The sequence below is a fragment of the Rhinolophus ferrumequinum genome, chromosome 20 (genome assembly GCF_004115265.2).
Source record: "Rhinolophus ferrumequinum isolate MPI-CBG mRhiFer1 chromosome 20, mRhiFer1_v1.p, whole genome shotgun sequence".
NCBI lineage: Eukaryota > Metazoa > Chordata > Mammalia > Chiroptera > Rhinolophidae > Rhinolophus > Rhinolophus ferrumequinum.
In genome coordinates, this window is record NC_046303.1 from 5,326,222 (window position 1) to 5,345,066 (window position 18,845).

At 38.1% G+C, this 18,845-nt stretch overlaps 1 protein-coding gene across 8 annotated transcripts in view; it reads left to right on the top strand.

The window, feature by feature from the left end:
• The window catches only part of IMMP2L (inner mitochondrial membrane peptidase subunit 2), a 706,765-nt gene that overhangs the window by 34,083 nt on the left and 653,837 nt on the right, over positions 1–18,845 (top strand). For all 8 annotated transcript variants that reach the window (XM_033088452.1, XM_033088458.1, XM_033088456.1 and 5 more), the window contains one exon: positions 17,746–17,849. In XM_033088452.1, the coding sequence (XP_032944343.1) occupies positions 17,746–17,849 (104 nt within the window). The remainder of the gene's footprint in view (positions 1–17,745; positions 17,850–18,845) is intronic.

Below are 18,845 nucleotides of genomic sequence, written 5' to 3' on the forward strand. Positions count from 1 at the left end.
AACCTTTTTAAAACCTGTAGTGTGCTTAAAATTCAATAGTTATTGTAGGTTGTAAGTATTATTTTGAATTCTGAGAAGCCAGATACAAATAGACTCTCAAGGAAAGGCTATATTGCGCTTTATGCACCAGAATTTAACGTCGAGTTAGGGAGTTTTATGTTACCTGCTGAATTTGCACTTCCAAGATGCAGGGATCCATGGGGATGCACGGGGCACACATTTCCTGTGATGCTAACACTCTGTGTTCTTATTCCCCTTGGTCGGCTGGGGCTGACTTTGACAGAAGCCGGGAGTTAATGCTTTATTGGCTTCTGTGTGCGCTTTCTTCTCAAATTACCTTTGGCTCAAAAATCTCACCTGAGGTTTTCACCCCTTAGGTGCATTTTTATGTAGTTCTGCTATCTGTCATTAATAGAGAATTCAAAAAGATCCGTTTGTATTTATAACAGCAAACATATGTGATGCTGAAACAGTTGGTGAGTGATAACTTCATAATGTCTCTTTGTGGATTTTCTTCTCTTCCTACGATAGAACAACAGTATGCCTCTGTTTTCTGTAGCCAGAGTTGTAGCTGCCTTATTTAACACTGACTTCATAATGTGTTCTCTCTCTCTCTCTCTCTCTCTCTCTCTCTCTCTCTTTCTCTTTCTCCCGCTCTCTCTCTAAATGTTAAAGTAATTTTAGACTTACAGAAAAGTTGTAAGAGTAGCACCAGAAAACTCCCATGTATTCTCCACTCAGATTCACCAGTTTTCAACATTTTACCCCGTTTACTCTCTTTCCCTTTGTCTTTCCCTCCCCCTCCTTCCTTCCTCCCTCTTTTCTCTCTCTCCATGTAATATATGTACCTGTGTTTCTATGTATATACACATATATGTACACACACACACACACAAATGTTGTTATTGAACCATTTGAAAGTAGGTTGCACACATCATGCCCCTTAACAATACTTCCGTATTCTCTTCTGAGTCATGATGCTTGATGATCGGTATAGTAATGTTTTTCTTTTATAGATTTTAAAATTTAATACCTTATTCAGATTCATTTTTTAGAACTCTTACTACCTTAAAAGATATTGACTCAAGTTTTGAACTTTACATTTTAAAAAACTGAGGGAGGCCAGATATTTGAGATAAGTTACCGAAGCTCACACAGCCGTTACCTTTTAGAACTGGCTTGAACCAATTCTGAGAATGCCTTTCAATTCACTAAATAATAACTAGTAAAAATTGTGCTTTATTGCTATGCTGTCATGCCTCCCTGTAATATTCCTGCTCACAGAGATACTTGGTCCCATTTTATTTTGGTTTATGGAATGGTATAATTAGGAAGTTATTTAACTTTGGAATGGCTTTGTAGTATATTTTGAATTTGAACAAAGATAGAAAGTAAGCTTATTTTAGAATGGAAGATGAAGGATTTTAAACTTAGATTGATGGAAAGTACCCTATTTTAAATGGAAGATTCTGACTTTATAAGAAGGAATTAGACTTCAGTATCTGGAAATACGGTACAGTAGACATCTTCAAAATATTCCGAATGCGAAGGTCATAAACAAGTACACTAAACCATGAAACATCTTTATAGATGCACAGTAACCTTGGAGGAGATAAGGGAAACAATCAGAGCACAACTGAAGGGAAATACATTTCCCGGGTGGTAGGTATGCGTCAAAACCGCCAGCTGTCCTATGGACATTGTCAGGTCTTGCTAACTTACAATTTTTGGTTTAAATGGTCATATCAGGATCAGACAATGAAGTGCATACCAGGGTGCGAAAAAAAGTATACAAGTGGACACTTTGGTCAACGTTTCTGAAGCAGTAGTTCGCCATAATCAGAAGTGTCGGGACATCGATGGTAACCACTGTGAGCACCTCTTGTAATTGCACAAGTCAAACGTGACTTGGATTCATCTTTTGTTATCGGTATATATTGAATATTACAATTTTAATACAGTTTTCCTTCTTAAAATGTGTATACCTTTTTTGGGCACCCTCTGTATAAGATAGAGAGTTGGAACAGAAATTCTGAGTCAATTCAAGACTATGGAATTAGACACATCTTTAGAGAATGGATAAATTAAAACCAAAATCTGTCCTGCAAGAAAAATTGTCTAGGCTCTGAGTAGAGAGGCAGCCCTGATGTGGGACTGGAGTTTGAATTCACGTTCACTACATCTAAGAACCCTAAATTCAGATATTAGCGTGCAGTGGACCTGGGTTCAGAGCAGCCACAGGCCCCAGACAGAAGCAACACCAGGCTTCCTGGGCTCATGCAATGTTGGATGGACCTGGGCTCACAGGAAAAAAATACCACAGAAGGAAATGAGCCGTGAGTGAGGGTCAGCAACAGCCTTTAGCAGAATCACACATGAAAGACTTTCGGTATTAGAACTATCAGCTGGTAAATGTAGTAAGTTTAAAGAAATTCAAGAGGGAACTGAAAATACGAGAAAGCAACACAAAATTATTTAAAATGATCCAAGTACCATTTTTATCACTGGTATTAATATATTTTTAAGGTATAAAATGGTAGGTTAGGTTAAAAAATCCTTCTACAGTATGAATCTTACAACATTTACAATGAAATATATAATAGCTGAGATTTATTAGGTTGGTGTAAAAATAATTGCGGTTTAAAAGGTTAATAACTGCAAAAACCACAATTTTGCACCAATCTAATACTTTAAAGTAATATGGGCGGAGGAAAAGTGGCGTGGGGTTACAGACAAACAAGCTTGCCCACGAGTTCATAATTGTTGAATTTAGATGATAGGTAACAGGGAAGTTCATGGTACTATCCTGTCTAGTTTTTTAAAAACAGGTTTATTGATGTATAATTCATATACCATTGAATGTATCGATTGTGGGTGATTTAGTTATTTTTTAATTAGATGTACGGAGCTCTACAATCATTACCTTTGAGAGTATATCCCTCACCCCATAAAGATCCCTTGTGCCTGTTTCAAGTTCATGTTCGCTCTCCCTTTGCCCTAGGGGACCACTGATTGGCCTTTCTGAGCATTTCCTGTAAATAGAAACACACAATAGGTGGTGGTTTGCGTCTGGCTTCTTATACTCACTATATGTAGTGTGTTGTGAGGTTTTTTCATATTGTACCATGTATCAGTAGTTCCTTTTCATTGCTGAATGGTATTCCATCATGTGGATATACCACATTTTGTTTCTATATTTACCAGGGATAAACAGTTAGGCCGTTTCCATATTTTCATTATTACGCTGCTGTGGACACTTGGGTACAGGTCTCTCTGGGGACATGTTTTCATTTCTCCTGGGCACATACCTAGGAGTGGAATTACTAGGTTGTATGGTACATTTATGTTTAAATTAAAAAAGAAAAAGGTGCCGAACTAACACTGGGGTGGGAGAAAGTGTGCTGACTAGCCCTGCCGGCCCTCTCACGCTCTCTTTGCTGCTGTGTCGGGGAACTCAAGGGGACATGCCCTGTCTCACTGCTGCCAGGTGTGGTGTGTGGGGGGCTCTAGCTTCCTGTTCGGTCTGCTGACAAGAGTGTGGGGCCAGATTTTCCTTTGCTGTTTGGCTGGATTAGGACAAGTATTATAAAAAAGGTGTTCTCTTCGCCATCCTTTTTCTGATCCTTTGTCTGGAAAGCAGGCTTTTCTTCAGGTGTTATTGTCCTGCCTATTGGAGGTTCCTGGCTGCAGGCTTCTCCAGCACTCCACCTAGGGTACATGGGAAGCAAAAAGATACCCCAGGGACCTCGCCATCATGTCGTCTCGTAAGTCCTAAGGTCCATAGCTCCAGTCTGTTTTCTTTCCACCTTTCAGAGTCTTCCTATATTTGTTCTTTGCATTATGTCTGGGTGTTGTAGTAGTAAGAGAGAGGACCAGCCATGAAAAAGTGGACCAGTTCTCCACTTTGGTCCTGGGCTGTAGTTTTTACTTTGCCTAGTAGTCACGTGTGACTGAGTTCTGGCCAGTGGAAAAAGGATGACAAGTCAGGTGACATTCCCAGGCCTGGCCAATCAAAGCCTTCTTTGGGAGCCCTGCTCTCTTTTTTCCTGTCTGCTGGCTGATGGCACAGGATCCAGGTGAGGACACTGAGGACGCAGGAAGTGGTCAATCTATAAGCTGGAAAGGACCTGGGCTTCGGAACGCTTGGGTGCAGTACGTCCACTCACTGCTGAGAGTCTGAGGTTCTTTTTGCAGGCAGTTATCCTTGTTTGGCTACGTAACAAGACATTGCTATACCTTTAGCTCCTGCTTTTTCTTGTCTTGAACTCCATTGAAGGCTAAACTCAAGTCCTATTTTCTTCACACAACTTTCCCCAATTCTGTTACTCACTTCTTTGAAATCCTACAGCACTGTAAATTTAACTCGTGATTATAAATTCTTTTGTATTGTCCTCAATCGTCTAGTTATTTCATAGGTTAACAGTGATGATACTTTATAAGCTTCTAAAAGGAAGCAACCATGTACCTCTCACCTGCCTGCTCAGAGGAACGCTCACTAAATGCATATTCAGTTTGTTCTTTGAAATACTGAAGTGTCTGAATAATTAAACAGTATAGGAATATGATAAAATGAAATTATAATCGTTCCAATTTTTCTTGGACTTTGAGGGTGTTTCTGCCCTCTTCACCTGAAAACTTTTTAGCTCCTTGATGAATCGGTGATAGTCTTTATGGCTTTCAAACCTTTTTGTCCATGAGTCATATTAAGTAATATAGTTTTTCACTGTATACACATTCACACAACTGAAACAAAAGTTTCATGTAATAATACTTAAACCCTAATTACCATCATTATGTGCAGTGCCCTCTGATATTTTCTATTCTGGTCTCTCAACCTATTAAGTTGGTTCTATGACTCATGCATTGGTCATGACCTATAATTTGAAAAATGCGGCTATAATTTTTGCTGAAGGGAAGGTTGGAAGGGTAAAGCTGCTTCAACTGAGCTATCACTCAGGGAGGGGAGCATGTTAGCTTTGATCTGAAATTTGAAATGTGGGCTTGTCCACGCTGCAAGCAGTCAGTGCAACCACACCGCAGATGAGGAGTCCCCTGATCTGAATAAGCCCTCCCAAGTCAGGTGGTCCTTGTGCCTTGTTGGGTGACACCACCTGGGTGCTTCTTCATGAAGATTCCTGGGCCCCAGTCCAGATCTATGAAGTTAGAATCATTGCCAGCACCTGGGAATCTGCATGGCGACAAGCTCTGTAAATACTGACATTCGAGAACCCGTTCATTCACAGAGAGCCCCAACTCTTGCCTGGGGCCAGTTGTTGGGGCATTTGCTAGACACGAGAACTGCTTTTGCTTGAAAAACCCTGATTGCCTTAATTTATTAATTAAGCTTTTGAATTCTATCTCTTAGGAACTTTTAAAAATATGTTTTTTATGCCTCATCCTTTATCTATTAAATTATTCATCACACATTTGTGCTAGTTTTACCTTATTTTATTATTTCTAATTGTTTATAGCAGTGTTATAATTTACGATATTTTTGATTCTTATTACCAGTTTATACACTTCGTTTTTATTTCTTACATTTTTAAATGCATGTTTTGCACTTTGTGTCTTTAAGAGTGGTATCTTTTAATTTTTTTCATTTAGTTCATATTTTTTTGCCAGCTAATTTCCCCCCGCCCCCTCTTTACAGTATAAACCATCTTTTATTTCTGTAGTTTTGCAAATGGCCAACAGGAAGCAGAGAGTGTCAGCTGAGAGCATAGCCCGTTGCCTGGTGTGGGGGTGAGGAGAGCTTAGAGTGATGGCTCTCAGTGCATCTCATGTCCCTCCTTGGTTTGTACAGTTTCCTTCCACGTGGACTCTGGCCATGTGACTTGCTTCAGCCAATGGGGCATCAGCAAATGTAATTGAAGTAGGAACTCGGTAAACGCTGGGAACACACAAGAAACTCAGGCTGTCCTGCTAGAGGGGACCCCGGCGGACAAATGAGGCATCCTGGCCAACAAGCCCCAGTTACATAAATGCCTGCCAGGTGCTAGGGTCACTTTGGATATTCCAGCCCCATGGGAGCCCCAGATAATTGTGGCCACATGAATGAGTGACTCAGGAGAGATCAGCAAAGAATCTCCCCACGGAGTTGAACCCAAATGGCAAGATCGTGCGCAAATAAAAGGTTGTTCTCTTAAGACACACAGTTTTGGAGTGGTTTGTTATGAAGTAAGTGGTAAGTACCCAGAACAAAACTTGGTGTTATTAGTGAGGTGTTGCCAAAACAAAATCCTAAAAGATGTGGCATTAGTTTGGGACTGGGTAAGCAGTTAGGGGCTAGAAAATGGTGCAGCGATTATTGGCAAAGGCTTGACAAATGACAAACAACTGTTCATAGGAGCTGGAAAGGTAGTGAGGAAACTGTTGTTGGAAATGGAAATGATAGTGACCCATGTTTTACGGTACTGACACGGTTTTTAAAAACCGTCTCCTGTGGAACTTGGAATATAGAATATGTACTTAACAAATTTATAGATCTGGCTTAGGAGAGTTCCAGGTAGAATACTGAAATTGTCAGTTAGTTTCTCATCGCTTTTTCTAAGATATTAGAAGAGAGATATGAACTTAATGCAGAAAATAGAGGGAACACAGGATGTCCAGGAATTTCTGTGTTGGAAAATAAGACTGTTTCTTTAGCAGCCTCTGGCAGGCAAAAAATTCTCAAAGTAAGTGGCCTGGGGGTAAATATCAAATCTTCCCTGGAAGACTCTTTGTTGAAACCTCAGAAAGATTTAAGGTGTGATTTAGTAGATCCTTTTAGTTAGGCAAAAGAGATGATAAGATTACAAGAATCTTATGTGCCAGATACTTGAAAGTAGAGAAAGATCTAATCTGAAAAGATTTATGGATATCCTATTAGGGGGAAGGGAATGAATCTTAATTAGGAAGTCTACAAAGTTTTAAGGGGATAGTCAGTTAAAAAAAGGCTCAAGTTGCACCCTAGGATCCTACTCCACACTCAGACCTGAAGCATATTGGTAGGTAATGGACTTTGGTCCTTTTGCGGAAGTAGGAGGAGACGGTGGTGTTCTTGGCAGGGCTACATATATTGTGCACATTGGAGGGATAGGAGTCACCGAGTCCAGAGGGTGGGACTTCAGTAGATTGTTACATTAACACCCCTCCCCCCTTTCCCCAACTCCCATGAGTCATGCCTTTTGGTTCCCAAGCGCTTGAGTAGTCCCCTACCCTGACCCTTGGCTTGGCGATACGGCTTCTATTGGCCAGTGGAATTAGAGCAAACATCGTGCAAACAGAGACGCCTTAGCTGCTTGTACCTTGGAGCTTGTCCCTTGGGACCACTGCAATCTCTATGATTGCAGAGGCCTGAGAGATCAGATCAGACTAGCTGACTCACTGCCTAGTTAAGCATGGCCTGAACTGCAGAACCAAGAACTTTTATTTAGAATTCATAACTTTGTTTTAACCTGTAAACCCACTTAGATGACCCTGTATGTTATCAGGTTGTGTCATGTCTACTGGCAAAAATAACTCCAGATAAATCCATAAGAAAAATGGTTTATTCTGGAAAAAGAAAGGAAAAAAAAACGAAAACCACCACACAGTACAGGAAGGGCACACCTCCAACCCAGGGCTCCAACCGGCTGCCACGTGAAGAAGGAAAATAATGGCCCAGTTCCAAGATGGCTATTCTGTGTATTAGCATCCCTCCCCTGAAGTTACCACCAAGTTCCACAGGAAGTCAGGGCTAGAGATTCAATAGGGGGCCCAGCTCCACCCACAGTCCTCCCAGCTCCATGGATAAGCATCCCAAGATGTCGGTTCATTTTGATCGGTAACCATATCCTGTAATTTGCTAAGAGTTTAACAGAAGGGCTGAGACGTACTTAAACTGTCTTCCATACCCATGCCATCCCTGACACTGATGATTGGCCAGGACATTTGTTTTTTTCAGGGATAAGTCCAGGATGGTTTGCTGGACCAGGGGGCTGATCCTGTTCAAACCGCCTGAGGCGCAGAAGCTGCTGGAGGGCTCTGTACCTAACCTCTTCATGAACTGTTCTCTTTCCACCCTCAAAGTCATCCTAAAATCTCCTGCCGGGGCAGAAGTTTTCTGCCATTTTTGCGCATGCTATGTATGCATAGGCATGTTTTCTAGCTGCGCATGTGGAAGGATGTCCCCATCTGTACATGCGATGAGGATGCTCGCCGTGGTGTTTATGCGTGATTTCCCTGAATAAAGACGAATCCAATCCTTTGTTCCGGGCCACGCTGCTTTGGGAAGGGACTATCCCCAGTGTCAGGAATTGTCTTTGGCTAGTGACTGCTGAGTAATTGGGCCAAGTTAGGTCCAGTAATGTAAGTTATATAAGGCTGTATGCTTTTTGTCTCCTTCATCTGCCACAATGCTTTCAAATTCCTTTTGCAGGTTGTTTCCTACACAATTGAACCCTTTAATTTTAATAACTTTGACTCATGTAATTCAGGGGTCCCCTGGACCATAATTTCTATTTATACGTATTCGTACTCTAGAATGGTTCTGGTTTTTTTGTTTGTTTGTTTTTTAATTGATGCGGCATCAACTTAAATAATGAAGAACTAAAGGATCAGAAAACCTGTTGTCTCATTTTCATAGCTTTGTTCACCAATCCTGTACGAACGCAGTGAGTAGATTGCCGCACCTTTATACTGTTGGGGATGTGGTCTCCTTGGACGGAGGTGCACCTGGGGAAATCACACCAACAGCCGCCTAAAGACCTTTGTTTATTTGATGAACCATTTTCTGTTGCCACACATCTTTTTTTCCCATACTGTGAACTTTTTTTTAGGTCTGGAGGACCCATCAGAGAAAAAGGTGGTTTCTTCTGGGCTTTGGAGAAGGACCTACTAGTGGATAAGAAAGGCTTTCTCAATTTTATGAGGAAGTTAAAGCTTTGTCAGGGTGCAGATGTATCCATGTTGATGGCCTATATGACAGATAGCAATCTTTCCTTTGGTAATACATAGAAATGTGTATTTACATAACTTTTATATCTCATTAATTATATATGACCTACTTCTTATCATGATTAATTTTAACTATTAAATAGCTATCTCAGTATCAGTTTTATTAGCAAGAAAACACCATACACATATTTAATGATAGTGTTTTATAGTTATTGCATTATTGCATTCAACCAGAAAGTCTGTAGATTTTAACCTTGCAGTGTAGTGATTTGAATTAAGGGGATGCTTAAACACTAAAGAATTTGTTAAAGAAGAAGACAAACTAAAAATATTTGTAATAAAAAGATACAAAACTAAGATGCCTTTCCCCTTTAAAAAAATTAATTGCTTAGTTCTTACTCTAAAGCATTGTAGGTTGATGGGGGACAACTTGCAAAATATAGAAAAATACACAAAATAAATAAATACGCAAAATACACAAAATAAAAATACTGTTCATCACCTTCCAGAATTGGTTACTTTTAAGGTGTTATATAATACTAATAGTTAAAAAGTATTGACTGAACAGTGTTCCCAATATTACAAATTTGATAATTTATTCAAATTTGATAATTTATTACTATGCCCCACAATCCTGTGATGAAGGTACTGTTACCAAACCATTTTACAGATGAAGAAACAGGAGAAGAGAAATAATTTGTTAAACATTATCCAGATTTAAGGTCAGGCCATTGACTTCAAAGTTTGCATTCTTAATCTATTATTAATTCTTCTCATCTTTTTTTTGTATAATTCTCCTTCCTCTCGCCCTCTCTCCCTCCCTTTCTTCTGTAAATTGGATCACACCAATTTGTTTCTTTCATTGATCACATTTTAACCTAATTTATTTTGCTAAAGATATCCAAATATCCTTAAATATTTTTCTGCAATGTAATTTTTAATGTCTTTTAGTATCCATATATCATATACTTTAGCTATTGCTAATTTAATCAGTTTCCTACTATTGGTATTTAGGTTGACTGTGTTATTCACCAATTATTAATAATGCTTGAGGAGCGTCTTTGTACCTATTTTTGATTATGGATTTCTTTAGATAGCTTTCTAAATATGATATTTCCAGGTCTAAAGATAAGACCATTTTAAAGACTTTAGATACATTTTGGCAAATTACCCTTCAGATAGTTTTTAAAGATTTTTATTTGTATGAGCAATATATGAGAGTGCCTGTAAAACTTTGATGTGTCACTCTGTAGTACACAGGAAATACAATTAAAGATTAGGAGAATGAAAAATTAGCAGCTCTCTATGCTTTCAAGTTAAATTAATATGGTATATGTCCATTTTTAAATTTTATCAATACAGCTTTAAAGGCTTTTTAAAGAAAAATTAAGAAATTTAGTATTCACAGACAATACAAGTTATTTTTACATGAATAAAATTTCAGACAGTAATATCAAAAGGAGGCAATGAGTGACCCCAATTTTAAGTGGCGAAGGCTTAAAGAACTCTAAGTCTGTAAATAAGCACATGACATTAGAACAAATTTTATTTAACAAAAATCAAAACAAAACAAACCCAAACTCTTAAATCTCTGAATAAAAAGTGATTAGATCCACAGTTGGATTTCCAAGGGTGAAGAATCCCATTACCTAACATAATACCTGGCAGAGTTGGAATTCAGTAGTTTTTCACTGATGAAGGAACGAGTGAGTGAAAGAAAGTCTGAGTGAATTTTTATAGCTTCACAGCCTTAATGAAGGCGTCCTATTTTCTTTGTCCTTGGAGTCGGACGTGTGAAGAATATGTCTGTATTCCAGCTCATGTGGGAGCTGTCTGAAGTCTACACATGTGAGCAGAGAGGCTGCCGGGCCTGTGTGGTCTGGTGGGGGTGACCATCTAGGCCAGAGCTCTAAGGTGACTCTGGGAAGAGGGATCCCTAATGGGAACTTCATGATCTCGCCAGATGCTCCTGTGGGGAGTTTGTGGACGCGGGAGCAGCTGTGCTGAGCCCATTATTCTACACTTATTAATAAACTGCCAGGTGATACTAGGATTTCATAAGTATAACTTTCCCAAGATGCTTTATGGTTTGAATGCCCTCCTTTTAGCACTCAAGTGTAACGTATGTGTGACTCTAGGTTTTAATCAGCTCGCCAGGTTAGGGGCTTGAAGGTCAAGAGTTGGAATAATTTTTGAATTAGATGGATGGTCATTGTAGGGGGTCAGGCATTAAAGAGTATGAGTAATAAGTACCCTTTACCTGGAGGAATGCTCCATCAGTAACTTAAAGCTCTGTACAGACTTGGGTACAGTTACAGTCCATTTTATGAGACAAATCTGAGAACTCCAGAAGCCATGCACACAGTAGAGACCCCGAATAGCAAGGGAAGGAAGACAGTGTTATAGACCATTTTACTCATATTGTTTCAAAAGTGTGGCATCAAATAATAATAATAATTCTATTATCAGAATGTACGTGTATTTTAACTGTACTTCATGCTTCCTGGTCAGTGATACAATGTGAAAAAGTTTGAAACAAATATTATAATTTCAGTTTCTTCTCTTATTTTTTAACTAATATACTCCCCCGCCCCTGCACCAATCACTTCTCTTTAATAATGGTTTTTCAAAAGAAGTAAGATGGATACTCTTGGTTCCCCATAGCTGCAACTGGGGACCGTTACATTGAAAAGAACAAAATTTAATATTTAAACATTTTAGGTTGTATGTAGCTCAGGTGGGTGGTGCCCTTTATATACCAAAAGGTTGGAAGCATTGCTCCTAAAGAAGTGAGGTTTAAACCAGCCTTTGTTGGTAGTCTGCAAGTAGTAAATTGTAAGCTTTTTTTAAAATAAAAAATTAATAAGAAGTAATGAATAAGATGTTTATAGAAAATAATCAAAACCAGAATAATATCATGTACTGAGCGATGGCTGTGGCTAAATAAGGGATCTGTTAATGTCTCTGAGAAATTCTCTAGGGGGCTTCTATGTTCCTAAACCAAGACACTGATTCCCCCCAAACAGTCATATGATTTGAACTTGGACACAAGTGGACAATTTAAGATACCTTGACAATAACATTTGTTTGTAAGAGGAATAAACATCCTTCAGCATGGTCTTTGACCAGCAATAGCATTAAGGCCCAACTTCTGTCTTGTACTTGGTTCAAAAGCAGTCTTGATATCTGCTATTTCTTGCTTTAGCAAAATTTATTAATCTCTTTTGAAATATGCTGATGTACATAGTCTTTCTTAGAGTGAAGATATAGTACTTAGGTCAGAGCAAAGTATACAATAACCTCCTTTTAATGTAACTTAAAAATTTTCAAAAACAGAAAAAAGGAAAGAAAAGGAAAATCATGATCTCATCAACAGAGCTCAGAAGTTAGATTTTTAATGTATATCTTTTTATATGTGTACGTATCTGTGTATATATTTTAAAAATGGAGATTTAAAACAAATGTGCATAGTACTTTTATAGAAGATATTTGTAACTAAACAGTTGTGCACATTACGGTTTTTTGGGGGAATCATTCTTAGAGTTAGAACAATTGAGATCCAAAATAAAGGTATGCTTGCTTACTTTACTTACTTAAAAGACACATTCCACCAAGAATTTAGAAATGAGGAGTAGAATTTTCAGCCTGAAGATTTCCAGTTTAGTATTTAAAAGGAAAAATGTTTAGGGCAGTATGTAAAAGCTTAGTCTTGCAGAAAGAACACTGTCTTCAATTTTGTTTTCCTTTGTTCTGTGGTTGCTGGCCTCATTATCAATCTCATTTGGTGACTGTTTACTTTGTATCAAGGATCCTCTCATTTAATTCTCATAGCCACCCAGGGTGTCGGTGGTACTGTTACTCCCATTTTATAGACAGAAATGAGGCTTAGAAAGGTGAAATATTTAAGGTCATCTGGCTAGTAAGGAAATGGAGCCAAGATGTGAGCAGATTTTTTGTCTTCAGAGTAGGGGCTGTCCAAAAGACTCCTCCAACTTTGGTTTTTAACCTTTGTGCTCCATGGTAGAAGCCAAGGAATAGATTGAGTGTGAAGATGCAAATCACTGAAGAAAAGATGGGCAGGGCAGCTGTTGGCTTCATTTTATTCTTTATTGGTAATTCCAATGATTTTCAAGATTTTTCCACTTACTGCTAGAAATCTCCTGATTACTGGCAGGAACACCAGACACAGTCTGAAATACAGGTAGAAACACATAATTTAATTTTTGATGAGGTTTCTAACATCCAAATCTTTCTGATTTTAAGTTGGTTGTAATTTGGATATAGTCTCTGGGAATCTAGGATCTAAAGTATTAACAACATAACAAGAAAATGTGGGCTCTGTTTACATCAGTTTCCCAAAGTTTATGACTTTTAATTTAGATTTCATGTTTATAACTTCTTTGATTTGAAAAGACTGCTTGCTCTGTTTGAAGCACAACATGCCATTTCCACAAGGGGAAGCAAGGCGTGTAATTTCTAAGTAATGACATGGTTTACTAATTTTTCTCAAGTAGCACCATCCAAATGAGTTTTTCTTAATTTTTCATATAAATTTTTCATTTTGAAGTTAGTGCATTATTTTTCTCCTCAAAAGTTGTTTTAGAAAACTCAGGAAGTAAAGTGTTTTTTTCTTTTTAATTGTTTAATTGAATGCAAAGAACTATGATGTTTATAGTGCTCTAGACTATGTTCTCAATTCAAGGAAGTTTTTCTTTATGATAAGTGTTATTCATATTCATTTGTTAAGTGTTATTCATATTCATTTGTTCTTATTCATAAATGAACAGTAAAGAAAAAGCTATTCTTTTATGATTAGCTTTATTTCATTATGGATGATAAAGCATGGTTCAACTTTATTCCTTGATGCCACACAAAAAATGTCTTACTAATGCAGAATATGTTTTCATTGAAAGAGATGTATACATTTTTTAGATAATGTGCATTGCTTAGGAATCTTCTTGTTTAAATGTGCTTTTAAAAACCTTTAGGGTGGCTGGTTAGCTCAGTTGGTTAGAGCCTGGTGCTAATAATACCAAGGTTGCCAGTTTGGTCACCACATGGGCCACTGTTCAGCAGCACCCTTCTTAAAAAAAAAAAACAACCCCCAAAAAACAAGATAAAAGCCTTTAATCTTTTAAACTTCAAAGTATAGAAATACTATTTTCCAGTCACTCTTCTGGGCATACAAAAGTGGACAAGATGTGATTTCTGCAGTTGAGAAGCTTACAGTTGAGCAAGAATCGTATGTGTAGGCAGGTACCTACAACAAGGTTTTAGGTTTTAATGAGAGTTTATCTAAATTGCTAAGGGATCACAGATCAGGGAATGGTTCATTTATCCTTATGGAGGAGAGGAAAGGTAAAAGAAAACTCTGTTGTTTCCTTTATAAAACATACCACGGTCTTTCAGGTATTGACTGATGATTCTAATATTTTACTGTTTGAAATTAGACATGCTTCCTTCTGTTTTTTGTTTTTGTTTTCCTCTCCTGCATCAATCTTTTGTTTATAATGCATTGCCTTTTGGCTCTAACAATTAGCTTTAGGAAGGTTGGTCTATGAGTGATTCTGTAAGAGAAACATAAATCCAAGTGTCAAGATTTGAATCTGTGGGGATTCTTCTGTCCCCAGCCTTGGCGCGCCAGGATGTAAATTCTTAATTTCTGTAAGGAAATTGCAGGGTTATGTTTGTTTTTTTTTCCCCTTAAAAACTGTCTTTCCTTGAAAGATAGGCCAGATTTTCCAAGTAGGGAACAGGCATTCTGGGCAGAGGGAAAGTCTGATGATGGGAGACTCAAAGAGAGAGTTTGACATTGAGGATGGCTCTAGAGTCTTCTAGTGGGGGACAGGGTGACTGACAATAGTACTGTTAACTAAGGAGGGGGATAGAGAAGTATCATTGTGGGTGGACTATAATCTCTGGTTTGGGTATGTTAATTGTTTTTTTATTCTTTCCACTTAAAGTTATTAATCACCTATGTGTTCAGGTGTCAAGAACACAGACATAAGAAATGACCTATTATCAAAATGCTTATAGACTCTCAGAAGTAGAGACAAGGCAATAATTATATTACACGTTTAAATAAGCCATGACGTAAATGAGCAAGGCTGTGATGGGAACTTGGGACTTTGGATCACTTAATGGGGAAAAAGAAAGATGAGGAATATTATGAAAGAATTCCTGTGAGACTGCCTCATGGCGTTCAAGTGTTCTGAAGTAGAGTTAACTAGATGGCAGGAAGGAGAAAGATACGTTTCAGGCAGAAATATTTGCTTCTATGATGCCTTGGAAGTGTGAGTAAATAACCAGTGTATAGGGCAGTGCTTGTGGTTGAGTATAACTTGTAGGACCTGTGACAGTGCTGACTGACAGCATCCTGCAGATCACGTGGGTCTTGATTTTTATCTTGAAGACTGTCATGCTGGTAGTGATGGGAAACTAGTATGGGAAACTAGTGAAGGGTTTTTTTTTTTTTTTTTTTTTTTTTTTTACAGGACTTTATTGGGGAACAGTGTGTACTTCCAGGACTTTTTTTTTTTCCAAGTCAAGTTGTTGTCCTTTCAATCTTGGTTGTGCAGGGTGCTGTTCAGCTTCAAGTTGTCCTTTCTGTCTTAGTTGTGGAGGGCGCAGCTCAGCTCCAGGTCCAGTTGCTGTTGCTGTTGCAGGGGGTGCAGCCCTCCATCCCTTGCGGGAGTCGAGGAATTGAACTGGCAACCTTGTGGTTGAGAGCCCACTGGCCCATGTGGGAATCGAACCGGCAGCCTTCGGAGTTAGGCGCATGGAGCTCTAACCACCTGAGCCACCGGGCCGGCCCCGTGAAGGGTTTTAAATAGGGGGATGGCTTGATTAAATAAGATGCCCAGCAACCAATTAGAACTATATGCTAGAATCTCAATGAAACATTTGGGGTTGGAGGACAAATTTAACTAGCAGTCACAATTATTGATAAACTGTGTGCACTATTTAGTTGTGGAGACAGACAGGTAAACAAAAATGACACTACAGTATGCCTAGTGTTGTAGTATGAAGTGCTGTGTATTGAGTACTCGTAGAGTAGGAGGAAGTGATTTGGGATTGTGGATTAAGGAGTAGCTGGTATATAGGTAGTGCTTGCAACTGAGGATATTGATGAGGTTTTCTAGGGAAAGCACTCAGTAAGTATGGGGCTGTTATTAATATTTAATTATTAATTAGGTAATAGTTATAATTATCACCATTTTACTAGTAAGGACATTGAAACATAATAAAGTAACTTCCTTAAGATCGTATAGCTAGAAAGAAATGGGATCATTTCTTCCTGAGTTAGAGGTGAGGTACTGATTAATGGTGATACCTGGTGAGTTATATGATGATTGGTGCTTGAAATATGATGATGGTAGAGAGAAAAAATGAGCCATAAGTGAAAGATGTTATGAAGAAAAAAACAAAACAAAAAACCTTTAGCTTGGTGATTGGTTGGCTATGAAGTAAAAAGATAACTAAGATTTTAAGCTGGTTGATTGGGAAAATGGTAAATAGGATATGAGAAAATAAGGAAGAAAACTTATTTTTTGGTAGGAAATGATGGCACATTTTATTTAATCATATTGATCTTTATGTCAGATAGTCAAGTGAAATGGTTAGCATGGAATTCACAACTTAACATAGAGATATTTAGATATTATCGCATAAAGAAGTTGGTAGAAGCTGTGGGAGTGTTTGAAGTCTTTAAGGATAAACAATAGTTCTTGGCCACAGAAAACCTGGGGAGTCAAAAATAAGATCATGAGAATAGCCCCGACGCAAAATGTCTGCAGTGTGGCCCACATCTGCTTTGTAGAAAATCTGCAGATAATTCCACAGATCTTTCAGAAAGACACTGTCACTATTGCTCCCGGGCCTGGCTGGTGTTGGCATCCGTGCTTTCCTTGTTTCCACCCTGGTCACTGTAGTCGTCGCCTTCTGCCACCACCGTCAGCGAAGGTTCCCAGCACCACACAAATTGATGTGTCCTCTCCTGATGTCCTCAGAGACGCTGTGAAATCAGTGGTGAAAAAGGTCACCTGTTTTTCTTATTCTCTGTGCCACCACTCTACCTCAGGGTTCTGACTTGTTATCCATCGCTTTCTCTGCACCCCTGTCCACATGACAGGTGTGTTGACTTCCTGCTTCCTCAGTGAAACTCTTATGGTTCCGACCTTCAGATGAATTTGTACACACAGTGTTTCTCAGTTCTTGCCCATCAGTCTTGAGGCACATCGAGACTTGTCTGAATCCGAGGATGAAGCCATTTCCTAGGCTTAAACTGGGACCAGGGCCCTGGCTGCACACTTCCGTGAGAAAAGAGAGGTCAAAGTGGGCAATTCCCACGTTGTCCATGGTTGTCCCATCACTGTGTCTTCTGCTCTCTTCACTTCTTTATAGGGGTCTTTTCCTTGTTGATTTGAGATTATTTTTTTACTGGAATGGACCAACGATGTGTACTGTTGCAGAGTTAGCGTCTATCTGAATATTCTGTTGATTCAGTTCTTCCAAGTTTTTTTTTTTTTTTTTTTAAATCCTTAAAGCTTTCCATACCTCTTTCCTGGAATTTAGTGAAGATTTAACTATCCAGTACATTTTCCTTTGATATAAGTGTTGATAATGTATTTGTTTCCTGGTTCACCTGTGAAGAACACCGATAAGCCTTTTTGAAAAGTCATCATTTGCAGTTACTTTAGAAGGGCAATTTATTGAGAGGAACTCTATTATAAATGTTTTATTGCACCATGCTACAACTATGAAGAGCGAGGAACCATGAAGATGGACAAATACAAATGATAGATGTGCTTCTTTCTCCTTATTTTGTAGCCTTCCTTGAATCCTGGGGGGAGCCAGTCATCCGATGTGGTACTTTTGAACCACTGGAAAGTGAGAAATTTTGAAGTCCAACGTGGTGACATTGTGTCATTGGTGTAAGTAAATCAGAAACATACTATATTTGCAAATAAATTATAATTATCCAATTTAACTAGTAATCTGCTGCTAATACTGTATTGTCAATTATTAAATTAATAGGTATATTTAAAATATACTGTTTTAAAAAATCAATTTTGAAATGTACCGATGCTATAAAAAAGATTTTTATTTTATATTTAAAATGTGTCAGTTGATTGACATACTTGGATATGGTAAAATACGTTTAATGAAATGTTGATTAGAAATTATATTGATCTAAAGTTCATGTATTTGGTATTACTTTGGATTATTTTGAAATTTTGCATCTTGGAAGCAATATCTTACTCTTATGTTTTGTTAGTTTGTGTAGATACAGAATATTTCTAGAAGAAGGTAATTGTGACATGAAATTCAATGACATTTATGTATAGGTATATCAGTAATTTAACCGGAAAAAAGGAAGTTTGGAAGACTAGTATACTGGAAGCTTTTGTATGGGACCAAAAGATGGCACTGTTTCTCTGTTAAAGTATTACGACCGATCAGGAACATAAATTTTATTCATCTTAATGTAGAAAAGGAATGTCAAAATGTGCATAATTGACACAATGATATAATACATAGTCCTAGTATATGCTTGAATGGTTTAGATTTGAGATTTTTTTTTTTGGTTGTTTGTTTTAAAAGTAAATTCACACTGAGAAGACTGCACGAGAACGTGCCTTATTTCTTCTGGTTTCAGCCACTTACAAAAATGTTTTAATGTGATTCCCTCTTGTGCCAATTAGTGCTTTGGGATAGCAATTAATGTGGCAGTTATTGTCCTTCATTTTAACAATGCTAAAATCCTACTGACGACTTCCAGTTTATACGAGTATATCTGATTCTTGAATTGGAGTGATTGTTTCTTGTTGGATGATATTTATAATTGTTGGGTGAAAGCAAAAACATTATCTACTTGTTTATACTTACTGTTGGCTAGTGCTTTGTGGAAATAGATAATTTATAAATGT